Genomic DNA, 26,166 nt, shown 5'->3' with positions numbered 1-26,166 from the left:
CTGTGTGTTTCATATGTTAGAGCACTGGACGGATGCCTGGAGTCTGCTGCCAGTTGTTTCTCTTGTCTAGGGAAAGGTAGACGTTTATTTTCACATATTTTTGTTAGTGTTTGAATTTTAGGAGCGGAACATATATTAACATACAGCTTAAAAAAAAGTCAGGTATTAGTATCAGAGTTAAGAATTCAGTACCTGTGTGATGGTGTCCTGACCTGGCTCAAGGAACACACTGAGTGATTGATGACTCAGCAGTGGTTTTTGGCAGTGAGGTCCCACTTTGGCTGTGAGGCTCCTCCGTGATCTTGGGTTCACCTGTTCATTTGTGGCTTACACCTCCACACGCATCTCTTCGCCCACCCTAGTGGGCTTGACTGTTCACTTTTGTCGTCTCTGCAGATCCAACGACTTAGCTATTAGTTCAGTTCAGTTCAGTCGCTCAGTTGTGTCTGACTGTTTGCGACCCCATGGACTGCGGCACACCAGGCCTCCCTGTCCATCACCAACTCGTGGAGTTTACTCAAACTCATGTCCATTGAGTCGGTGATGCCATCCAGCCATCTCATCCTCTGTCGTCCCCTTCTCCTCCTGCCTTCAATCTTGCCTCATAAGATCTTTACAAAAGGAGAGCCACAAAGCGTTGACTCTCTTTTCCTCCAAAAGAAGAAATGAGAGGTTGGTTTAGCAAAGAGGTGGGTAGTAAGTACCATTTTCTGGGTAACTGACAACCAGCCAGTAGGGAGGAAAGATAGTGTTTAAGAAAGGATTTTACCATTTATATCTCATGCACGATTTTAATGGAGACAAAAATGTTATAAATAAAAGTTATTTTCATTTGGGCAAATGAAAGAAAAGATACTGATCCTTCACATTTATTTCCTTCTGCCTCCCAACAGCTCCGTCCTGTGAGAGTGGAGTAAGAGATGACAGAAAGAAAAAGGACTCTCTGACACTAAAAGCATGCCTCTCCTCCCCTGTGGTTCAAGGGTGGGTTTCATTCCTCTTTCCCTGGAATTGTTCGGTTCCCTGCCCCCCCGAAGCCCGGGGGTGATTTAACAAGGAAGCGATAACTTGTGTGGTTCTCTCTCTGGACTCTTCCAGAGTTAGCAGTGCTAGCAGGCTGTGAAAGGGTGTTTGCAGGATGGGAAAGGGGAAGCTGAGTGATGGAGGTGGTGGATGGGATCCGGGCCAGGCAGCCGTGTGTGGAAGGAGGAAAGCATATTCCCGCCACGTTTCTGAGTTACCTTCGGGGTCTGGTTTCTGCCTGGTGGCCTCTGTGAGCTGTCCTGGTGCTGGCCACACTGCACCCTTGGGCCTTCAGATGCTCCGCTTGTGGGCAGGAAGGCTGAAGAAGGCGCTGACATTCATTCTGTGCTGCTTTTATGCAACGATTGTGTTTTTTTTAGGTTAGGTTAGGGTTATATGCGACCGTTCTGTTGCAGTTAGAGGCTCATTCTCGCCCTTACGGTTGTCTGTATACACAGGACTGATGTTGTGACTGTCTTGTGTTCACAGGTATTTTCGAATGGACCCTTCTGCAACCCAGTTTCACATAGAGAATCACGAGAATACTTCAGGGCTTTGGTCAATGTGGTACCTCAACCATTTTGACCATGGTGTTGTATTAAATGATGTGTTTGTTTCCAAGGAGACCAAGCACATTTTAAAGGTACATATGGTATTTTAATTTAAGTTTTAGCCTATTTTAAGCTTTGTTTAAGGTCAAATACTATGAAATTAATTATTTATAAAATCTTTCACTTACAAATTTTAAAGCAAGTATGTTTCTTTTAACATTTTCAGAATTACTTTTAGGCTCTCTTTATTTTTTCAAACTGTTGTTCAAGGAGCTCAAAGGGACCAGGATATATCCCATTAGAGATATTTGTTACTACCATTATTTAAAAATATTGTAAATTATAATTTATCCTAAGAAGATTACATTTAGTAAAAATAAGCCTCTTCATGATAAAATAGTAGGTTTTGGTAAAATACCAGCTATGAACATGTCAAGATTACTTTTGTGAAATTTAAAAACAAGTGCATGTTAAATATTAAATGACACCTATTATTTATAGAAAAATATGTCAGTATTTGGCCTGGAAATAATTGAGTAACATTTTATTTCTCAAAGTATAGAAGAACTTTAGTACCACACAGTATGATGATTTTAATCATAATTAGCATTAGTTAGGAAAGTAATTTCTCTTACTTCTTTTCTTTTTAGATTCTGAATTTCACTGGCCCTTTATTTCTACCTCCAGGCTGTTGGAAAATATTTTCTTTGAAACTTGCTGTTAAAGACATTGCCGTAAATGTATTCACCCATGTATTTTTGACTACAAACATAGGTGCTGTTTTTGCAATACCTCTTCAGATTTACTCAGCGCCCACCAAGGTATTGTTTACATACGCTATATATGTTATAACTTTTGTAATAATTACTGTTTCTTCTTATTAGCTTACCTTATGGTGCTTGGATTTTGTTGATGGAGTTGACCTCATATTTTCTAAGGCTGTCTAAGAAATTAATGGATATTACCAGGCCAGTCTTAGATGATAAATTGTTTAGTATGAAAATTTATTTGAAAACAGCTTCTGTTTTTTGTAAAGTAATACATGAAGTAATTTTCAAGTGAAATAAGGCATTACAAGTCGATAGATCTCATTTTCACCTATTTCCAAAATGAGCAAGGAATATGTGCTTGCTATAGTAAACACATTTGTGCCATTAGTACATATTCGCAGTGATTTCAAATAAACTAAATTGTTAAATGCTTTATTTAGACCGCTGGTAAGTGACTCTCAGCTGCTCATAATCCTTGAATTTCCTAGTGGGCCATAATCTAAAGCCTGAAAGGATTCGTGATTAAGCAAATACTTTCTAAAGTCTTTGTATATTGTATTTAATTTAGATCTTACCTTAAACATGTCTCATTTTTTCTTAATGTTTATTTCTTTTCATTTAGTTACTGTTATTGCTTCTTTTTGATCCAAGCTCTTCTGTATAATGCTGGGTTCTAATTTTTCACTATGAGACATTCATACAACCATCTTTATGATTTTTCTCACTTATTAGCGTTGGTGTTTCATAGATAGAATTGCCTCATGTTTTGCTAAAAACTTAAAGATAGGGCGTCTAAAAGTATGGTAAACAAATTGTAAGGTTAATTTTATTAATCCATATTTTGAGCAGGGGAGGTTTCTTAGATATTTCCTTTTTCCATCAAGGGCTGCATATGAGAAGAGTGACTGGGAGGGAGTTGTGAAGAAGCGATCCGATCCGTGCTTTCCCAGCTTAGGAAGTGGGACGTTCATTTAAATGTCCTTGAATAGCTTAGGAGTTATGATGGATTAGAATACAGTGTTTTAGAAACCCTACTGAGAATATCCTGAGACTAATTTAATCTTTAATTTAGAAGGCAGCTTGGTGTCTGTAGGGCCCTGGGGGTGTCACTGTGGGCGTTGATTATTGCACAGAATCCATTGTAGTGACCCTGCTGTGAGAGACAGTCAGAGCTCTCAATCAAGGAGAAAAGAAGGCCAAGAAATCACTGCCTAGTTGTTTGGCTTCTGGTTAAAGGGAAGTTTGCGGAGGTGGAGGCCCATGTGTGCTATGCATTTGAGTGCATTAGGATTTTTGTGTTTAGTGTTGTGTCTTAAGTTATTCATATATTACTTTTCAATCTAGGAAGGGAGTCTGGGTTTTGAAGTGATAGCACATTGTGGCATGCATTATTTCATGGGAAAATCAAAAGCAGGTAAGTATTCTGCCGTGAGGCTTTCTGTAGACCTCTAGTGTTGGGTGGGGTGGGAAGCGGTGAGGAAGATTCCCATTTGTAGATGGAATGATTAGTCCTTTAACATCATTGCATCATATTCTGTTCTTTAAGAGCATGATCATTAACCGAATGACTTGAAATTACTAAGACTCCTCCAGAACCATCTGAGGTGCCTGTGTAATTAACACCCCCTTACGTCTTAGCCTGCACTTCTGTAAGGGACTTCATCAGACACGATGTTTGATCATAATAGCAACCTTGTCACCAGGAACAACTGGACTCTGATTCTTTTATAAAAGGGCTGACTAGAAGTTAGTAAAAAAAAATAATAATAATAATAATTTGGAATTGTCTTTGAAGAGAGTATAAGGATCTTATAGGGAGCACTCGTTGTTGTGTGAGACTGGAGGCCAAGGTGTCGATAGAGAAAGCTGTTCCAAGTTTCTTTGCTGCCTGTTGACTTATTAAAATATATAGCCCAAGGAGAGCGTTCTAGCACAGAGGTTTCCTTTGGAGGACTGCCACGTTTCCACCCTTCTCTTCTAGCACAGACAAGGCAGGGCAGGCCAGCAGACAGGGACCAGTTTATGAGTGTAAACCACGCGCCTCTAGGCTGAGCCCTGCTCGCAGCCCTCGTTTCTGAGGATTGCCGCCTGCTTGCGCATTGGCCTTCTACCTGGTAACCCAGCTCAGAGACGACTAGCACTTACATGGCGCAGTTTAGCCTTTTAGATTTAAAGCTGTTGAACATGGTCTGAGTATGATTTTTACCTTGTTTCAGGCTGTATTCATGAGCCATGTGTCTTTTATGTTATTACCTTCACATAATTCGATTTAGTTTCATTTTATACATGTTCCTTTGATTTGATATCTCATTTACCATTGAGTTAGAGGGACTTGTAGTAAAGCAATCAGCGGACAGGAGTCACTGATCACTTTACTGTCCTCTGGGTTTGAGAAGTTTTAGCCCTCAACCCTTGGCCTTATTTACTAAGTGAATTATGTTTCCTGTGCATCTAAACAGTAAGTCTGATCTAACTTGTAGAAAATCCTAACTGGGAAGGGAGCCTTTCTCTGGATCGGTCTACCTGGGATGTGGATTCCGAACTTGCAAATACATTGTATGAAAGATGGAAGAAATTAAAACATGGGGACGTCTGCAAGTATGTTTTCACCTCTCTTTGTTTCTTTTATTCCGCACTGGGGGGACACGTGAACATAATCTTTGCCGAAATTTCGATAGTGAATGTTTAATATCCAGCCTTTATTTTGACAAATTTCAAACCTCAGAAGAGTTGAAAAGTATAGTATGATGAGTACTCAAATATTCCTAATTTGGACTCACCAGATGTTTACATCTTACCACTTTTGCTGTTTTTTCTCTCTCTCCACCTGGGTCTACATGCACGCATACACACACACTTCCTTTTTGCTGAGTCATTTGGAAATAAGCTGTAGGTACCCTGACACGTCAGCCCTTAGTACTTTATTAGGAAAGACTTTCTTTCCTCAGGAACATTCTCCTGCATATAACTTCACCATCATTACATACCCAAGAAACGTAATACTGACGGGGTTATTTGAACTAATAGTCCAGATTCACGCTTCCCTAGTGTGAAAGTGAAAGTATGAGTCACTTAGTGGGGTCCAGCTCTTAGCAACCCCATGGACTGTAGCTTGCCAAGTTCCTCAGTCCGTGGAATTCTCCGCAGGAATACTGGAGTGGATAGCTCTTCCTTTCTCCAAGCGATCTTCCCCACCCAGGGATTGAACCCAGATCTCCCACGTTGCATGCGGATTCTTTACCATCTGAACCCAGGAAAGCCCCTAGTTGACCCCAAAATATCCATTATAGCTGTCTTCCTTTTTTAAAATCCAGGAGGCATCCAAGGAGCATGCATTGTATTTAGGCATCATGTTCCCTTACTTTTCCTTAGTGCCCCCTTTCCTCATCTTTCATAGTGTAGTGTTTTAGAGCGTCATAGCCAGCTGTCTTAGGGAACATTCAACACTCTGGATTTTTTGGGATTGCTTCTTCAGGTTTACATTCCTGTTAAACATTTCGGGGAAGAGTACTAATTACTTGGTTGCTCTGGTGTCCTTATCATTGCGTCACCTGAGGAGGGACATAAATAGCAATTTGTCCCATTATTGACGTTGTTTGGTTGAATCATTTGACCCTCTCCATTGTAGACTATGTTTTTCCTTTTACAATGAATAAATAATATGTGCTATGATAGTTTGAGTCTGTACACATTTCCTGTTCCCTGAGAATGTTTCCCCGTAGGATTTTGGCACCCATTGATAATCATTGGCTGAGATCAGTTATTGAATTGATGGCTGCAAATGGTGATATTGCTAATTATTTTGTTCATTCTACACTCTTTTGAGCATCACTGTGAATTCTTTGGTCGTTACCATCATTAGCGTCATTAGTATCTTTAATGTCGATTTGTCCCAGATTAGGCTGATGGGAGCCCGTTGAGGCTAGCTTTTGGGTCTTTGGTGTGTACCCATCATTCTTTGAGCACTTCCTTGCTTTCTAGTAAGATGGGGTATTCCAAGATCATCTTGTGCTTTGCCTCCCCCATACCCTGAACAGGCTTCCCAGGGGGCTCAGTGGTAAAGAATCTGCCTGCAATACAGGAGAGGCAGGTTTGATCCCTGGGTCTGGAAGATCCTCTGGAGGAGGGCATGGCAACCCACTCCAGTACCGTTGCCTGGGAAATCCCATGGACAGAGGAGCCTGGCGGGCTACAGTCCATGGGGCCACACAAAGAGCTGGACACGACTGAGTGAGTGAGCACACACACATACCCTGAATAAGCCGTGTTTTTCCAAGAGCCTCTTGTTCCTTTTAGTTGGAGTGATATTTAGTGATTTCTTTTTTATATGTAAAAATTATTTCCCGTAATTTCTTTCTTTACGAATTTCACAGAAGGACTGTTTTAGGAGTGACTCGGCTTGCCCATTCAAAGAAATCCAAGGAGTCGGAGCCTTTTGCTGTCTTCCTGCCTCGTTTGGTCCCCGAACCTGGCCTCGTGTTGAACTTCAGTGCCACCGCCCTGAGGAACAGCATGGTGAGGCTCCCACGTCTTCTCATTTCTTTGTCCTTGACACCTCGGCGCTTGAGTTTTTATGTTAACCGAGTATTTCCACCTTGAGATACGGTTCCAGAATCAAAGTTAGTTGGAATTTAAGTGACACATGTATGCCGTTCAGCGCTTCTAGGAGGGAGGTGTCGGAAGAACAAAATGAGGAATAAACTCAAGAACAGACTGAAATGCTTAGAGCAGATGCATGTTACGAAGTCTGTATTCAGCTCAGATTCCACCAGCTAAGCCAGTACTCAGCTGTAGCCGCAGAGGGGATCGGGGCTGACACAGGCTTCAGTAGAAACGAGTGAGCTTGCAGCTCCGAAGGGAGCGTCCTCTGTCACTTTTTGCATCCTCGGCTCCCTTGCTGTGTGGAAGCTTCTCCTGAGCTGATGGCAGAGGAGGGCAGAGCGAAGGCAGTACCACTAGCCTTGAGGTTTTATCTGGAAGGTCTCCTTACCTGAGAGCCAGGTCACGGTGGTCTGAGTAATAATTTATACTTCTCAAGTACTCATTGAGCTTCTTAGGGAAGACATCCCAAGATTGCTTTTTAAAAGCATTTTATTTTGAAAAGTTCAACTTAAGAAGAGTTTCAAGAGCGGTACCAAGAACTCCCAGTTGCCCTTCGTGCAGATTCATGTATTTTTAACATTTGCCATACTTGGCTTGATGTTTCCCCTCTCTTTCCACACACGTCTTTTTATGAGCCATGTGAGAGGGTCGGACATGATGCCCCGCCTCCACTTCCATGTGAATCTCTTAAGAACAAGACATCTTGCATATCAGAGTCTTAACTATCAAAATCAGAAAATGTAAGCATTAAGCACAACAGTTTTGTCTGATCTGCAGTCTCTGTACAAAGGTTTCCATTTATCCCACTCACATGCGTACTTCACAGCATCCAGCCCAGGGCCTCTCCTTGCCTGGCCCGGTGGCCTGCGTCTCCTTCCGTCTTCTGCAGCTCCTCCACCTCACGTTGTGCAGCTGCTATGACGCATGCAGGCCGTTGATTTTCTAGACTGTTTCTGGAATTGCCCAGGTGATGGTTCCTGGTGAGATGCAAGTGATGAGTCTGCAGCTGCGTCTCAGGGGTGGTGCTTTCTCCGGAACTGACTCTCCTTCCCACACGTCTAGGTGAAGTACTTCGTGGTGAAGAACCCCTCCTCCTGGCCAGTCTCCCTGCAGCTCCTGCCCGTCTCTTTGTACCCGAAGCCCGAGGCCGCTGCACGCCTGCTGCACAAATGGTAACGCCCAGCCGGTGAAGACCTCTCACAGGGCGGGGGTGGTTGCTGGGAGGAGTTGAGGGCCTGTCCTGTTAAGACCTGCAACTGTTCAGCATCCTTTGCATTTCTCCCGGTTCTGTGCGTGGATGTGCATGGGCTCAGCCTGTGATGTCGACCCCCAGCCCTCCATGCAGACCCGACGGCACGTACCAGTCCCATGCATCGTGTGGCTCTTCAGTGTTACTGTGTCAAGTTCAGGGCCCAACAGACTATTCTTTTCTTATCAGGGAAGCTTTCCTGTCTTAATTTTTCACGTGTACTCCTAAAATTTAGGATTGAAAGCAGTGACCGCTGGGCAATGCAAGCAGTGAGTTTAGTGGTGGTTTAGTATATTTTAGCCTAGTGTTGTGATACAAGGTAAGATCAGAATTTGTATCTGTTAATCTTGTCTTTGTGCAACAGTCACGGTCTCACTTAGAACATTTCCTTCTCTTCTGGCTTAGTGACAACCTCCTCCCCCGTGTGTCAGCTTCAGCGCTGCTGGTGTTTTGGACACTGACTCTGTTTGATGAGAGAGGAGATGTGCTTGGTGCTTTGGAGGTTGCTTAGCAGCATCCCTAGCTTCCACCCAGTAGATTCCGGTAGGACTTCACCAGCTGGGGCAATCAGAAGTGTCTCGAGGTGTGGCCAGATGGCCGCTGGGAGATAGCATTGTCCTTGGTTGAGAGGCACCTCCTGTCAGCTTCCACAGCTTTGAACCATTTGGAGGAAAAGAATGGCTTCAAATGTGGAGCTTTTGTCACCATAGGAGTCTTTACATTCTGTGCTGCCAACATTGTTCATGCCACAGTATTTACTGTGCTCTTACAACATGCCAGGTACTGTGTGGAGAGCCGGCACAGGAATGACAGGTCAGGGCAAACTGGATGTATGTAAACATACACACGTATGTTTATTTGTGTGTATATATGCACACATAAATTCTTTCCTGGTGATCTGAATACTATTTTAAATGTTTTTTTTTTTTTTTCTCTTTATAGGTTTGGCACCGATATGCAGATGATTAATTTCACAACCAGTGAATTCCAGCTTACCAAAGCTTGCCCTTACCTGGTAGGATGTCATCTTTAAACAGAAAAAAGAATGCTGACAATCTAGACTCATAGCATACGGGCCTCACTGATTTACGCTTCAAGTGTCTTTTCGTAATATATGTGGCTCTCTATTTTTATATTCTAGGGGTTAAGTATACATAGCAGCTTTTTCCAGTTAACTAATGCAGCAGGAGCCCGGGGTTCATGTGAGCCTGTAAATCATTTTAATTTGATTATTTAGATTCATGTGAGTGAAGAAACAACAATTGAATCAGACCTCTGTAGAAAACTGTAAAACTTGAGACCCCAGAATTTATAATTCTCTTAAAATTCCTCAGCCCCATCAAATTCTTTTGGGGGCAAGATAAAGTAAAAGCAAACACTCTTTTTTTTTTTTTTTTTTAAGTCTTATTAAGCTGGCTTCATGTTTTTAGCAGATAACCCAATTTCTGTGATATTGACCTTACCTATATAAAAGGATTTCTCTGAAATTCTTGCACCTCTGGGCCCTCATGAGGTCTTGCACAAGTACCCTGGAGAGGGAGTAATAAGCATGTCACATGGCGAGGACGTCGCTCAACTGGAAACTGAGTTTTCACTCAATCCTTCTGTGGGTCCCTGGTGTAGCTGAGTATTTTACTTATGGGTATTCTGTGCTTGGGGCTTCCCTGGTAGCTCAGCTGGTAAAGAATCCACCTGCAATGCAGGAGACCCCAGTTCGATCCCGGGTTGGGAAGATCCCCTGGAGAAGGGCAAAACAACCCACTCGAGCATTCCTGCCTGGAGAATCCCCATGGACAGAGGAGCCTGGTGGGCTGCAGTCCATGGGGTCGCAGAGTCAGGCATGACTGAGCAACTAAGCAGCACAGCACAGCTTCTGTGCTTGAGATCAGTTAAAAGACGAAGCATCTCTTAAGGAAGTATAAACACATGTGGACACACCTATGCATGTCGCTATATTTTTAATGTACACAACATATTTAAATGTCATAGATGTTTCCTTCTTCCTCTACTCATAACCCTCCAAAGATACACTGTGGCTCCCGAGTAACTTGAAAGAGGGAGGCCACAGATAACCTCCAGTGTGAGTTCAAACAGAATGAAGCGAAACAGAGTTTTTAATGGATTTTCAGCAGAGACGTATTTGCAGTAAGAGACACCAGTGTAGTGCTCCTTCCCCTTGGCAGCGGTCCAGGCAGCAGAGTCCTGTGCTATTGGACTGGTCCTGCTTTTTGCCCCTCCACCCACGCAGCTTCCCAGGAGTGCGGGGAGGTATAGCGAGTCCTCTATGCTAACAGATATTTCACCCCACGACCGTTTAATCACATGTAATCTGAAATTCCAAAAATGATGCCTGTTTTTTCACACGTTAGTATGCTATTCAGGCTTAAGCAAATGGTGCAACTCCCTTGGAAAAGGTCTTTAATCTGTGATTGAAGATTTTCCATAGATTATTACACTTTGTGACAAAGGAAATTATCACCATTGTTAATTTATTACATTTACAAAAAAAGGAGAGTATCAGTGTTCCTTTCTTTAAAAAATTTTAATTGGAGGATAATTGTTTTACAGTGTTGTGTTGGTTTCTGCCATATGACAGTGTGAGTCAGTGATAAGTATACATATATCCCCTCCCTCCTGAGCAATATCAGTGCCTTTGACACACAAGTTTAACTTAAAATTTTTAATAGAATCATTTGTCGTTTAAGAAAGGCCTGCCTTTTTCTTTTGTTGGTTTGCTTTTAGAAATGTAGCTCCTTTGGTTAAGAGCATGTGGAATTGGACATTCGAAGTTCCAAATCCAGGTTCCTCCCTGTGGTCCTGGGTGAATAATTCAGCCTCTCCAAGTCTCCTCTTTCTCACTTATAATGATGTTTGAAAATTTCATAGTTTTATAGAATGCTTAACATTTTATATACCTAATTATAGTACAGTGCCTGGCATATAAGAATTGCGTAATAATTAGTGCATTGTTCTTATACTTTTAATACTTAAATTGACAGCTTTTTTCAGTATTCATATGTGTATAAAGCAGAATTCTTTCCTTCATGAAGTTTATAATTTTAATGAAAATGAATTAAATTCCACTACTGTTTCTTCTTTCAGATAGTGCGGGAAATGCTAGTAATAACTGAGGGATAAAACAAATTCAAAAGCTAAAAATACAGAGGAGAGATATTAGGCAGATTACCTGGTTATAGCTCTGAAAATTAATACATTACTTTTAGTGAGAAAGAGCTAGGAAAAAACAATGGAAAGAGGGAAGGTCTATCACAATAATGAAGAGATAAATCTTGAATGTTAAATTTAGAATGCAGTTTATTCAGAGAAAGTTAGAAATCTTGGGGAGAATAAAAGGAGGATGTGAATAAGTAGGTCGTTCTCCTGAACGGAGAGACTAAATCTAATAAAGATGGCTTCTTTTTAAACAGTAATACAGAGAATTTAGGGTTGTCCAGCAGTGGAAAGGGCTTCGGTCAGATCCCTGTAGCATTCAGGCAGAGGCTGTTGGTCTGCTTTCTCGGTGACGTTTTCCGTTCAGGTGAGCTTGCTGATAAAGGTCTGTAGCCCCAACTCCCAGCCGATCCAGGAGGCCCAGCCCCTTTCCAGTGTCCACACTGGACTGTCCTGCAGGCCCTGCCTCTGCTTCTCAGCTGGGCTCAGCAACTGTTGATGGGTGTGAACTGTCGTGATAAACAAGTTCCACAGGTTGATTTGGATGATCAGATCCTGACGTAAAAGAAACGGCAGTCGTGTTTATGCATTTAATGAAGATGGAGTCTTGCTCTCCAGAAGTTAATTGCATTTCTTGATAACTTTCAGGGTGTGCAGTCTGAGGAATCCAGATTTGGCATCCTCCACTTACATTTGCAGCCTTTGGAAAGGAAAAGGGTTGGTGTAGTGTTCACTCCAGCTGACTACGGAAAAGTCAGCTCCCTCATCCTAATCCGGTAGGTGTGTTTCTGTTGCTTTCTGGTTGACTGACTCTTTCTCTCAAGAAGACATAATCTCTTAGCTAAAAGCTGACGTTTCCTCAGGCCCCCAGTGATGAGCTGTGTTGCAGGACTGGAAAGGCAGTGGCTGAGGAGAGCCGTTTCCCGAAGCTCCACATTTAATCTCCCTGGGTGTCAGGCTTCTCCCTGGTACCAGGCAGAATGTGTGCACTCTCTTCACACAGTGCCTCATCCACCATCACAGAGGGCAGAACACACACACACACGAACACAAACACACGCACACAAACACACACGGACACACACATGAACACGAACACACGAACACGCACGCACATGAACACATGCACACGAACACACATGAACACACACGAACACACACATGAACACGAACACGCACGCGCACGAACACACGCACATATGAACACATGCACACACGCATACATGAACACATGCACACGAACACACATGAACACACACGCGCACACACATGAACACGAACGTGCACGCACACAAACACACGCACATATGAACACATGCACACACGCATACATGAACACACACGTCTGCACTTTTCTGTCCTCTGCTCAGAAGAATAATTGAAGCACTGCTGTATACATTTTCATTTCTCAGTGTTTGGGTTTATACCAGTCTCATACGTGTCTGTCTTGCTTCTGTACTTCTTGGTAGCACCAGAGGATAATGAAAAAAGTGCTTAGTTGAGCCCACTGGCTCTTTTTACTTGCCAACTGATATACGCAGCTAAATGTTTTTCATTCTTAAATTTATTGAGAGTCTTGTTTCAAAAATTTACAGTAAACATAGATCTGTATTGAACCTCTCACTGCATTGGTGAGATGTCTAACACAAATTTAATTTTTCATTAATGATGTTTTAGATATTTTTTGATTTTATGTTTTATTTTGACCACACCATGCAGCATGGGAGATCTTAGTTCCCTGATCAGGGGCTGAGCCTATGCCCCCACCTGCAGTGGAAGCGTGGAGTCCCAACCTTAGTTTTGTTTTTTTTTTTTTTTTTTAAATCTTTTCTACTTTCGGAACAGCTGGCAAAGACTTTCTTATTCTTGACTTTCTTTAATATATTATATGAGTTTATTCTTCTGCAAGTGAATGCTACTAAAAAGAAAATGCACTAAAATAAAGTTCTTAAAAGAGTCTGTTTTGTTAAGCATTTTAACTAATGCTTAGGGCTCCCTGATAACTCAGTTGGTAAAGAATCCGCCTGCAATGCAGGAGTCCCCAGTTCGATTCTTGGGTCGGAAAGATCTGCTGAAGAAGGGATAGGCTGCCCACTCTGGTGTTCTTGGGCTTCCCTTGTGGCTCAGCTGGTAAAGAATCTGCCTGCGATGCGGAAGACGTAGGTTGATCTCTGGGTTGGGAAGATCCCTGGAGAAGGGAATGGCTACCCACTCCAGTATTCTGGCCTGGAGAATTCCATGGACCGTATAGTCCATGGGGTTGCAAGGAGCTGGACACGACTAAGCGACTTTCACTTTCACTCAATTAATGCTTGGTAGAATGGGTAACTAATGTTCCAGTGAGCATTTTAGTGCTCTGCTGACAGGCGCTGCACTTTAAACCCCTTCTCTGTTGAAGAACTAAGGTCATGGGAAGTGTAGAGATAAACTTTACGTTATCCCAGTTTCAACCATCCCAGACTTGAAAGTCTCGGCTTTTTATAGTAGCTAATTTATTTTTGGTAGTTTCTGTATTGAGAGACACAGTATTTTTCTGTAAACAATATCAATCATCTAACATTGCTTAAAGGCTTTTAAATGGTTCATTAAAGGCTTTAGTCCTTTAGATGAAGATGTAAAGATATCTCAGTGTGTTCTGTGTAACTAGGAATGAATTCTCTGTCTGCTTCTTCCATTTACATTAATGATAACTGCCTTTCAGTGCAGTCTGCATCATTTAAACATCGTTTCCACTTCTCCATCCTCAAAATCATGATTTCAGTTAATGAAAAGGCAAAAGCTAATCTGAATTAGTTTGATTAATAAGTACTTGGGTACATACTTGCTATTTGAGGACTGCTATTTTAAATCTTTGGTTCAAAATAGGGTAGCATTTCATTTCTAGAAATACCCCTAAGGAAGAATTGCTTATAGTCACAATTACTGTGGAAACTCCTTAATTTACCCTATAAACAGTTTTATCAATTGTCTACATTTATTAGTATATTTCTGTGTATCCCAGTTTACTCACCTTTGTCATTGAATGTCTGATCACCATCTGGTGCCTTGTTAGAAAAAAGCAGGTTTCCATTCTTGGGTGGAAATTGGAGAGTGATCACGGTCATTTGCTCGTTTTTGCCCGATTGGCTTGCCTTGACTCTGGTGCATTTAGCAGCTTCTCTGCTCTGAGCTGGCGGGAGATGCCATACTATTTAAGTTGACTTTCCCCCAAAACTTGAGAAATGTTTTTTGGCTAATTACGAATGTTTAAATTCAAGGGCATTGTGTCCTGTAACTCTGTTGCGTTGCCTTTTTGTTTGCGTCTGCTCTCTCTGTAGGAATAACTTGACTGTTATCGACATGATTGGTGTGGAAGGGTTTGGGGCGAGAGAGCTACTGAAAGTGGGTGGAAGACTGCCTGGCGCCGGGGGCTCACTGCGGTTTAAGGTGCCCGAGTCCACGCTGATGGACTGCCGGCGACGTGAGTCTGCGTGTGGTCTGTGCATGGCGCTCGGGCGGGGGGCTGGGTGCTGAAGCCAAGGGCAAGGGGCGGTTATCAGAGTCTTCAACAGTTTGCAGTAATTCATTGTACGGATGCAAGTAATTAGATAAGGCAGGCATTTGAGCATATGTAGTCTGGTACCACTTGGTTAGGAAACAACAGTTCAGATGTTTAACCCAACTTAAATAATAGACGGTAGGGTGGGGGGAGTATAATGTTAAGTTCCCAATAGTGTTAAAATATAAGACCAGTCGTATGAAACTGTTAGTTTGGTTATCTGGTACCTAATCATGGAAAATCACACCAAATGTAAGTGGAGAGAGGCTTAAGGGAGAGCTGCCCGACAGCACCTTGCACGTTTTGCAGTAATGGAGATGCTCTGTGTTTGTGTCCTCCGATGCGGCAGCCACGTGCCACACGTGGATGAGGGGTGCTTAAAACAGAGCCCGTGTGACTGAGAAACCCAGTGTTTAAGTGTATTTAAAGTGGCCATATGTGTTTAGTGGCAGCTATATCAGGCTATGCAGATTTAGAAATTTATTTAAGTGTTCCATTAGAAATTTCTAAATGTTGCGTGTATTTAAATTAAATGCTTTTAAAGTGCTTACATTAGTTTTAAGAACTTCCTCAGGAACTGAGACGAAAGTCAAACTGTAGATATCAAATGTTTTTGGTAAATTCTGTTTTGTTTTCCTACTATTATTTTTAATTTCAGGACACAGTGAAAGTATTTTAGTGTAACAGTATATTTCCCATGGAGAAAACTGATTGGTGAAACCTTTGGATAACTTGTAGAACTATTTTAATGCCTGATTGGATTTTATTTAATAAGAAAACTGTGCCAAATGAACACTGTCTGAAAAGATTAGCCATTTTGCATTCAAAGTCTTCATCAGAGTGTTCTTTTAATCATTCCTTCACTTACTCATTGAATAGTTTAGAGTTGACCTTAAATGCTAGAATTAAGGAGGAATATAAAAACTGTGGAACCAGATAAAATGTTAGTCCTAATATAGAATAGATTGTGGATTATGAATATATAGGAATATTTTACAAATTGATAACTTCCTCACTTTTTAAATGCCTAGTATGAAATATGCTCTCATTTATTTGCAAACATTTTGCTGCTTCCTCCCCTTCATGTAATGAGAGTTTGAACCATATTTCTTGTGTCTGTGGTGTGTTTACGCAGAAACACACACCCTCCTGACTGACCCTGTTGGGTTTGAAAGGATCCTGGGTGCCTGGTAGCTCTTGGTAAATCCAAACTAGGAGGCTTCTGAGAATGAAATCTTCCACCTTCACCTTTAATAAGTAAAAGAACAAAGAAGAGGTTTTGGTTACTTTGGGTACCTAGGCAAGTCATTTAACTTCAGAAAAATCTTAATGAGTTAAATATTTTTATCATATCTTGGCAATACAGCAACATCTAGAACTGTTCTAGAAATTAGTTAGGAATCATGCTTTGAGGTTATATTGAATTTTTCTGTGTTTTAGTCATGTAGACTATGGTTTGTTAATTCTGTAAATGTTGACTCAGTAAATTATTTTAAATTTGCAGTTCATCTGTACTAAAATCTCAGTTTTCATCCTCACTAGAACTGAAAGACAGCAAGCAAATTTTATCAATTACGAAGAACTTTAAGGTTGAGAATATTGGCCCACTTCCTATAACTGTGACATCTCTGAAAATTAATGGGTATAACTGCCAAGGTTATGGATTCGAAGTGCTGGATTGCCATCACTTTTCCTTGGGCCCCAACACGTCCCGGGACATCAGCATCGTGTAAGCACTGGGTTTCAACTTCAGTTCGGGGCTGCATTCACTATATTGTGGGGAAAAACCTTCTGTCACTGGTAAGATTGTCTTCAGTTGCTGTCATGTAAATCATTGTCTTGTAGAGGTAAAAATCCTGCTGTCATTAGGATTGTTTCGTTTTGTGCCTAAAGTGGAGGCCATCAGAAGCTCATACAGATGCCTCTCCTGGGCAGGTTTACTCCGGACTTCACGTCCTCCTGGGTCATCCGCGAGCTGACTCTGGTCACGGCGGCAGGCCTGGAGTTCCGCTTCACTCTCAACGTGACGCTGCCTCACCACCTGCTGCCGCTGTGTGCCGACGTGGTCCCGGGACCCAGCTGGGAGGGGTCGTTCTGGTGGCTCACCGTCGTCTCCGTTAGGTAGGCGCCCCCTGCTCCATTGTTCCTCCTCACCAAGGGAGACGCCATCCAGCCGAGCTGCATGGGAATGCACTTGCCTGGCAGAATCGAGGCATAGGGATTGAGTGCATTACGTTGCTTTGAGAACCCTGACAGTCATGAAGAAGGCAAAGTGGTTCCTGGTGAGCTTTAAGAGAACAGAGAACTAAGTGTAGGAGAGCTCGAGGATCTGAGAGTGTAACAGACAGTTGCACTCCGTGTGTGGTCTTTGGCAGTCCCAGGGGAAGATATAAATGTTGTATATGACATTTAAGATATATGAACATCACCTGTGGTATATGGTGTTATTGGCTTAGGGCAATGGCAGTTGGAGATTAGAAGACTAGAATGACCCTTTCAGATGTGATTTTCATCCTGGAAAAATCTATAAAAATGAACTGAAATGTCAGAATGATAAGTATTCACCTGTTTAGAAATTTTGCTTTTTGAAATTTTGAGACATCGGAAATTTTAATGTCGCTCGTCGTATAGAATCTGAATAATGTCCCACCACTCATTCCCTTCTTATAGACCTTGTCTTTTTAACGCTACCCAGAACCAGACAGGAATGAACGTGTTGTTTTTGTCCTCAGTCTGTCCCTGCTGGGTGTGATTTACATAGCCTTCCGGCAAGCACGTTACATTCTGACGGAGTTCATGAAAACGAGACAGAGACAAAACGCCAGCTCCTCTTTACAGCAAAGCGCTAGTCCCGGGGACGTGATCAGCCCTCATTCTCACAAGTAAGGATTCTTGTCGTGTATGCGGGGGAGATGGTGGCAGGTCTCACCTTTGGTATTACTTCCTTCTGATTCTGTGTTAAGGTGATATATACCTTCAGAATCTGTACAGTTTTCTTCAAGTCACTGTGTGGCAGCTAAGCCATCCCTTCTAGTATATGCTAGACTTCATGTAAGGGCTCAGCTTATACCTCGTGGAGTTTGAATGAAAGGTGAGAAGTCCTTAGTACACCCCCGCCCCCACCATACTGACTGCGCCCTCTTTCTCCTGCAGTTAGAGAGGAGAGGTTTATTCAGCTTGCCTTTATGTTAAATGTTTTTCTTCTTAAATTCAGAAGCAATTGCAAGAACTTTCTCGATACCTACGCCCCCTCTGACAAAGGCCGAGGGAGAAGCTGCCTTCCGGTCCCCAGCCCGCAGAGTAGGATCCAGAATGCGACGAAGAGGAGCCCAGCCACCTACGGCCATTCCCAGAAGAAGCATAAGTGCTCGGCTTACTACGGGAAGCACAGGGGCAGCGCAGCCATGGCGAGCGGCGCCGGCGCCCCCTCGGAGGACAAGCCAGCCCCGGCCAAGGGGGATGGGTGCCCTGCAGGGCCGGGCGAGGCCTGGGTGGGCCTCAGGTGTGCCGGGGGCCTGAGCGCCAACCTGCAGAAGAGCTTAGCGCTCCCCAGGAGCTTCCTGGGTAAAGAAGAAAACACCCTGAAAAGCGCAGTTGCTGCCAATAGTCCTTCTTCCGAGGGTCACGTGAAGGAGGGGGCGCAGACGTGTATGTTTCCTAAGGAAACGGACTTTCAGATTTCAGAAAGCGTAGCTGAGCTCAAGGAGCAAGAAGTCTGTCCGATGAAGACCCCTAAGAAACTACCTGAAAATCATTTGCCGAGAAGTTCACCTCAGTGCCAGTCAGACTTGCCAGACATTTCCAGGAAAAATAATGGTAATCTTTTCATCCTCCTCAGTGATTCTTCTCTCCTGTCTGTCTCCAGTGCGTTCTTAGTGGAATTCGTTTCCCCCTGTAACTTTAGTTTGAATTGTGGCTGTTGAATTTTTAGTTCATGCCCTAAGTTTTATTGGCACAGGTGTAAATACTGAAATACTGTTTGCACGATGGAAAGTGTAGTGTGGGGCACCAAGTTTTTACAGCTTTGTGGTTAAGTTTACTTTTTTAGTACATTCATTGGAATGATGCAAATACCATGTTTTATTGTTGGACACCTATTCCTAAGTATCTTTTATCTTGGCCTTTCCGACTGTTTGCAAAGGTCAATCAACCTATGCTTCTGATAGAATGGAACTTCCCAACTTTCTGGGCTTAACAGCTGCCCCCATAGCATGCTGCTCATCCTTGGTTCTTCTCTACTTGTGTGCTTGTTTTTGTGTATCCATCTTGACCATTTTAATAAGCACTTTTCTGTTCCCTTTAGGAGTCGAATGTTTGACACTTTTTAATCTTGAAGAATTAGTTACCTGTGATCTTATTTGAAACATCAGAATATAAATAACTTCATATTTTTCACTCCTTGATATTATAGAGGAAGTCATATATTGGCTGATTCTAATGAGCTTTATGCATTTAGCAGGGGGACAGAAACACGAAGCTGAATTTTAAATGTTTCTCAAAGGACATTTCTAATTTGAAAGGAAGTCGGGGTGCTCCGAGTAGGACATGGTTTGGGCCACTTGGCGTCATTCCTGGTGCCCTTGTCCGCCCTGCTGGCGTGGGCTCTGTGCAGCAGTGTCTGCTTGAAGGACTCCTGTCCCTGTGGCCTCTTCCCACATGTGAGGGCGCCCTCGGATGACGCGCTCAACCACGTTTTCATCAAGGCACCACGTTGCTTGTCTGAGGGTGACAATGGTGGGGCTGTGGGTGCCTGTTCTTCCATTTCTGTCCCAGATGTTCTCTGCAGCTCAGACTGCAAAACTCTTGTGAAAAGGGTGAAATTTTAGAGTGAGTCTAGCTGAGTATCTCTCGTTTCATGCGTCACTTGGGCCTGAGAACAGTATTTGACATAGACTGACTTTACACAAACTTAAAATTGGACTTGTTCGAGGGAATTGTTGCTCCACAAGGGCGTCTTCTGCGGTCTCTTGCATCTGTCCGACGTCTGTGTAACTCTGCCTGCTGCGTGCAAGGGCTGCGGTCTTGCAGGTGGATGGATGCGTCAGAGCACTTTGAAGGGTGTGGACCTGCAAATGATATAGTGCCAGGAGGCTCGGAGGATTCAGATCCCTGCTCCGGAATCCTTGTCTGCTTCTTGACATTCAGTTCCTGTAGCAGAAACTAGATGACCGTGTAATATCTAGTAGCACTCAGGAAGAGTGAATAAATTAAACAGAGGAGCCCGCAGACATAGAATTTGCTTGTATCCTTGCAGTAGATGGCTCCTCCCCCATGTCCCCAAACCTTTCTGCCCTGTGCAAATGACTGGTATGTTTAGGATGCTTTAAATGGAAACAAATTTCTCACTTCAAGAATTTTTTAGAAACTGCTCTTTGGCTGACTTGTCAGCCTGTTAAGCAGTGTCAGGGTGATTGTGGGTCAGATCAGATCAGAGCTGATGAAGGAGCTATGGGTTTTCACCATGTTTGTATCAGCAAATTCAAAGGTGCTAATTCACAGGCCTGTATTTCTCCCCAGAATTAATCTGTCAGCAAGAAGCTTCTCACAGGGAAACCCATTCACTGACATGTATTTGGTTCTGTCTTCTCTTTACATCACTATTGTAGGAAAATACCAAAGAGGTTAATAAGGAAACAAATGGCCTGCCGTTAATTTGTGATGGAAGCATTTTAAAGAATTGAGAATTTTAAAAGTAAGAAAGGACTGAGAAATCTAGGGCAAGAAAATTGTAGTTTAAAGATAGGATGTGGGGTTTATGGTAATAGTGAGGGTTCAGGGTTCTTTTGTCAGATATTAAGGACGGCATTGTGATAAGCTGGCAGATGGTGACAGGCGGGAAGTCATCATGTGTAGAGAACACTCGAGAATGAGAAAACCAAAAGTGTTAGATCCTTCTGAGTTGCCACTTCCAACTTGGGAACGTCAGTTTTTTTTCTGTCTTGAAAAGGATTTCACTTTGTGTTTCCATCTTAAGATCCTTTCTGGAATCTGAAGAACACAGCTTCAGTCTTGTGAGCTGAACTCAGGCCCCAGGAGCTTCTTGGGAACTGAGGTACCACTCCTCTGAAATCAACCAGCCTCTGGGCCGTGTTCTCGCCGTTCCTCCCAAAGCACACAGATGTTCTTAGAGACATGCCTAGTGACAAGACAGCCTTTGGGAAGAGGGTCTGGGGAGGTGGCCTGTTTGCCGAGAGCACCGAAAGTGAGGTCCTGAGCCCGGTGGAGCTCCACAGCGCCTGAGCATGGTGCCTTCTGTCACTCTGAGGCAGTGCTTTTTCTGCGCGTAGCCTGCTGTAAGAACAGTCTCCTGAGCTGTGTGTTAATGGCTACGTGCTCACCATTGTTGTGGAGAAACAGTGTTTCCTGACTAACAGAAAATGTGTCGTCCCTTTCACGCTCTTTCTCCTGCTTCCTTCTGAGAGGCCCATAGTAAATAATAAATCAAAATTGGCCATAGACGTGCAGTCTGTCAACAGGTTCCTCAGGGCTCTGTTTGACACACTTGTCTTTCACCATCAGCCTGTCAAACAGCTGTGAAACAGGGGCACCCTCAAAGTGTGTGTTAGATGGTCCAGAGTCTCTTGGCAGCCTGACAGGAGCAGGGCTTATGTGTAATGTAAATAAGTGATCTTTTGAAATATATTTTTTTTCGAATGTGTATAACTATTATTTTTTCATTATGTGATCAAAATAATGTAGATTTAGAGCTGGAGACCAATTGCTCCTGGCCTCAGCGTGATGAAAGAGGAATAGTTGGCAAATTCTAATTGTACTTGTACTAATGTAAGGGATAATGAACTTTTAAATTTAATACCCTAAAGTCTTGAAATTAACCGTGCATGGAAGTTTTTAATGAATTGGACAGATACAAAATTTCTGAAATACCAGTATTTCAGAAATACCAAGAACTAGAAATGAAAATCTTGTGGTTTACTCAAAATACAGCATACAATTAGATTTGACACAGTAAAACTCTGAGCAGGACTCTGGCCCATACACCTGTTTCTATTCTTTGATTGCTTTTTGTTTTTTGTCTTCCTTTTTGCCTTCTTTTATTTTTGTTGTTTATCTCTGGCTCAGACACTCCTGCTGTGGCCCAAGAGTGTGTGACCCTGTGAGTCCGCACACTCGGCAGGATGCCCCGGGGCGGTCCATGGTTAGAGCCCAGTATATGCTCCCGGTTATTTCTGAATCCTCGAGTATTGCCGTGTTAGAGTTTCTGGAAGACTAAATTTGAGTTTGTTTTATTGCTGGTCCTGATACACTCCATAGGGTTGCAAAGAGTCAGACACAACTGAAGCGACTTTACCTGCCTGATTCTTAACCCCCACAGAAGGTATTAGGGGTTTTCTGAGTGTCTGTGCTTTATCCCTTTTAAGGGGTAGTTTAGTGTCAGGTATTAAATTTCGATCCTTTCTAAGAAACTTTGATGTCTGATACTTTTAGTACTGTTCTTGGCTTGAAGAAGACTTGAGGAAAATAATTTTCTCATGAATTAAGGTTCTAGGAAATTCATGGCACATTTTTTAGAGAATAACTGTATTCTGGTCACAGGGATGGCTTCAGGAACCCAAAGTGATGTCTTTGTTTGTGATGTTATTTTCTGTTCTGACCCTGTTTCCCTTGCTCTTGGCTCTTTCACAACTCCTTCGTGGTGCTGGATATTTTTTTTTTAATTAATTAATTTTAATTGGAGGCTACTTACTTTACAGTATTGTGGTGGTTTTATCCACACATTGACATGAATCAGCCACGGGTATACATGTGTCCCCCGATCCTGAACCCCCCTCCCATTTCCTTCCCCACCCCATCCCTCTGGGTTGTCCCAGAGGTGCTGGGTATTTCACCTGTGGGTGTCTCACACCTGATCTGTGTTGCAGAGGATTTCATGTTCCCACCATGCTTATAGCTACATAATATTTACATGATTTTCCATTAACAAAATAAAAGAATACTTACCTTGTGTTACTGATAAAACATGCATCTTGCTTTGAGTGAGCTTTGAGTGAGCTTCAAGGTTGCAGAATCTGGAGGGCATTTGACTGCTCTCCTTGTCTGTGTTGAGAGCCTCGCGCTACCCCGGGCCCCTCAGCAAGCAGATGATAGCCTGTAGCCTGCTCTGCTCTGATGTGTTTGCAGGCAGGCATCTACACTTCCCCAGATGGCCAAGGTGTTATGAGGGATTCTTCCTTAAGGAAGAAAGGGGAAGGTATGAAATCCTTTCTGACTCATATTAGTGTCTTGAGGCCAGTTATCATGGGGTTGAGGTTGATTTAACTTACTCTGAAGTCAAGGATAGAAGAAGAAACACACTTAGGAATGAAGTTACTTGGAAGAACAATGGAGAGGTCACATTTTCAGATGATTCCTACAATACAGGAGACCTGGGTTTGATCACTGAGTCTGGAAGATCCTCTGGAGAAGGAGATGGCAGCCCACTCCAGTGCTCTTGCCTGGAAAATCCCATGGGCGGAGGAGCCTGGTAGGCTACAGTCCATGGGGTCGCAAAGAGTTGGACACGACTGAGTGACTTCACTTTCCTGCTGATGCCGACCTTGTCTCGTGAGTGGCTCGAGCTCAGTTCTCATCCAAGGGTGCTGTTCCCTGGGCAGATGGGCACCTCCTGCAGGAAGACACCCTGCCCTCCCACTGTTCGTGTGTCTGTTTATGATAACCCTTAATATTTTTGTCTTTTCTGGTTGCACCTTCATTACAGTTAGTCAGGGCAGGCGGAGAAGGTGTTTCATTTCATATTTAAGAAAACTGCCGCTTAGGCAGCTTAAGAGACTTACTTCTGATCATAGAAGTAAGCTGCTGCTGCTGCTGCCGCCGCCAAGTTTCTTCAGTCGTGTCCGACTCTGTGCGACCCCCTAGATGGCAGCCCACCAGGCTCCCCCGTCCCTGGGATTCTCCAGGCAAGAACACTGGAGTGGGTTGCCATTTCCTTCTCCAATGCATGAAAGTGAAAAGTGAAAGTGAAGTTGCTCAGTCGTGTCCGACTCTTAGCGACACCATAGACTGCAGCCCATGAGGCTCCTCTGTCCATGGGATTTGCCAGGCAAGAGTACTGGAGTGGGGTGCCATTGCCTTCTCCGTCATAAAACTGATCAGTGTCTGAATCATGTCCATAACCCAAGATTTTACCTCCTCCTCCAACTTAAAAAAAAAATTGCATGTTAGATCCTGGTCGAGGAACTAAGATCCCACAAGCCATGTGATGCAGCCAAAAAAAAAGCTTCAGTAAAATAAACAAGCTGAAAGTTACCATTTTAAATTATGAAGCTCAGTGACCTTAAGTCCATTCACAGCATTGTACAGCCATCACTGGAAACCGTTGGTTTCCAGAGCTTTTTTATCATCCCAATAAAGCCTGATGCTGGGAGGGATTAGGGGCAGGAGGAGAAGGGGACGACAGAGGACGAGATGGTTGGATGGCATCACCAACTCAATGAATGTGAGTCTGAGTGAACTCCGGGAGTTGGTGATGGACAGGGAGGCCTGGCGTGCTGCGATTCATGGGGTCGCAAAGAGTCGGACACGACTGAGCGACTGAACTGAACTGAATAAAGCCGTCCGGCAGTGACCACCGAGCTCTGTCCCCTCCAGTCCTGCAGCCGCCATCCTTCCTCATATCTCGTGAATCTGGCATCTCTAGGTCCCCAGACGAGTAGAATCATGCACCATCTGCCTTGTGACGGGCTTATTTCACTCAGTGCAGTGTCTTCCCTGGTGACTTCCCCGTGGCTCAGATGGTGGAGAGTCTGCCTGCAGTGCAGGAGACCCGGGTTCAATCCCTGGGTCAGGAAGATCCCCTGGAGAAGGAAATGGCAACCCACTCCAGTGTTCTTGCCTGGAGAATCCCATGGATAGAGGAGCCTCGTGGGCTACAGTCCGTGGGATTGCGAAGAGTCAGACACGACTGAGCGACCAACACTTTAACTTGATAATGTCTCCAGTGTTCGCCTGTGTTGTGTCGTATGTTGGAACTGAATTCCTTTTTCTCCCTACCTTAACCGTTTCTGTTTGTATGTTCAGCAGTGCTAATTATATTCATATTGTAGTGTGATGAATCATTCCTGTTTAAAGCGAATGGTGTTCCATGGTATTTAGCACATTATATTTATCCATCCATTTGTCTGTGCTCAAATTTGGGTTGTTTCTACCTTTTCTCTTTCATGAATAATGCTGCATTGAATAGTGGCGTGTCCCTTCTCTTTCTTCCCATGACCTCTCTTAATGACTGTAGAGCTCGATATAAGTGCATTTTCACCTGTAAACAAAATAATTTTTAGAGCGTCCATTGTGGATGTCAGAAATGGCCCTTAAGTCTAAGCCTCATTAAATCAAATGAGAGTGTGTGGTGTAGGAATGAAATTTAACTTTGGGGAATGTGAATGGAAATAACTAGCTAGAAATTGAATCATTTTTATTTATTCAAGGGAATAACCAGCAAGTGCCTGTCAAGAACGAAGTAGACAATTGTGAAACTTTGAAAAAGGTTGACACAAAGTCTTCTTCAGAGAAGAAGATTCACAAAGCAGCTAAAGAAGACGGGTGTTCTGAGAAACAGGACATACCTTCAGTCGAGGTCTGTATCCATTTTTTTCTTGCGTTTTAGAACAAAACCCAGTTTTAGGGCTTTAAGTTACGAATATCTATATAATAACTGTACATTTGTATTTCATACTTTTTCATACTTTTCAAAGAGGATCGTTATATATTTTGACTTCACATGATAATTGGTGAGGTTGATGTGTTCAGAAAGGTTATCTTCTAATTCTATAGGAGATACTAAAATAATTTTTGATGACATTAAGCTAAGCTAAGTCACTTCAGTCGTGTCCGACTCTGTGTGACCCCATAGACGGCAGCCCACCAGGCTCCCCCGTCCCTGGGATTCTCCAGGCAAGAACACTGGAGTGGGTTGCCATTTCCTTCTCCAATGTGTGAAAGTGAAAAGTGAAAGTGAAGTTGCTCAGTAGTATCCGACTCTTAGCGACCCCATGGACCGCAGGCTACCAGGCTCCTCCACCCATGGGATTTTTGCAAGAGAAGCTGTTCTTAAGCAAAATGGGTTAACTCCTGGGTACAATTGGTAGAGTAGAACCGGGTCACATATATCTTCTCTCTGTTACCCAGCATCCTTTTTAAGGGCAGAATCTTGATTAGAAGCATAAGCCAGTGTCCCACAGGAGAGGGATGCCCGCCTAGCTTCAGTGTGTGGGCTCTGGCCAGACAGACTCCCAGAAGAGAGAGCAACGC

The 26,166-nt window shown here is 43.2% G+C and overlaps 1 protein-coding gene across 2 annotated transcripts in view; it reads left to right on the top strand.

The window, feature by feature from the left end:
- TMEM131L (transmembrane 131 like) overlaps positions 1 to 26,166 on the top strand; it is a 172,735-nt gene that overhangs the window by 120,574 nt on the left and 25,995 nt on the right. For both annotated transcript variants that reach the window (XM_040251419.1, XM_040251420.1), the window contains 15 exons: positions 894 to 984; positions 1,513 to 1,666; positions 2,225 to 2,395; positions 3,689 to 3,758; positions 4,825 to 4,942; positions 6,718 to 6,859; positions 8,009 to 8,118; positions 9,138 to 9,210; positions 12,015 to 12,142; positions 14,684 to 14,826; positions 16,447 to 16,633; positions 16,840 to 17,025; positions 17,637 to 17,786; positions 18,119 to 18,720; positions 25,344 to 25,492. In XM_040251419.1, the coding sequence (XP_040107353.1) occupies positions 894 to 984; positions 1,513 to 1,666; positions 2,225 to 2,395; positions 3,689 to 3,758; positions 4,825 to 4,942; positions 6,718 to 6,859; positions 8,009 to 8,118; positions 9,138 to 9,210; positions 12,015 to 12,142; positions 14,684 to 14,826; positions 16,447 to 16,633; positions 16,840 to 17,025; positions 17,637 to 17,786; positions 18,119 to 18,720; positions 25,344 to 25,492 (2,474 nt within the window). The remainder of the gene's footprint in view (positions 1 to 893; positions 985 to 1,512; positions 1,667 to 2,224; positions 2,396 to 3,688; positions 3,759 to 4,824; positions 4,943 to 6,717; positions 6,860 to 8,008; positions 8,119 to 9,137; positions 9,211 to 12,014; positions 12,143 to 14,683; positions 14,827 to 16,446; positions 16,634 to 16,839; positions 17,026 to 17,636; positions 17,787 to 18,118; positions 18,721 to 25,343; positions 25,493 to 26,166) is intronic.

Source organism: Oryx dammah, unplaced genomic scaffold (assembly GCF_014754425.2).
Source record: "Oryx dammah isolate SB20612 unplaced genomic scaffold, SCBI_Odam_1.1 HiC_scaffold_12, whole genome shotgun sequence".
NCBI lineage: Eukaryota > Metazoa > Chordata > Mammalia > Artiodactyla > Bovidae > Oryx > Oryx dammah.
This window is presented reverse-complemented; position numbering and strand designations above follow the sequence as displayed.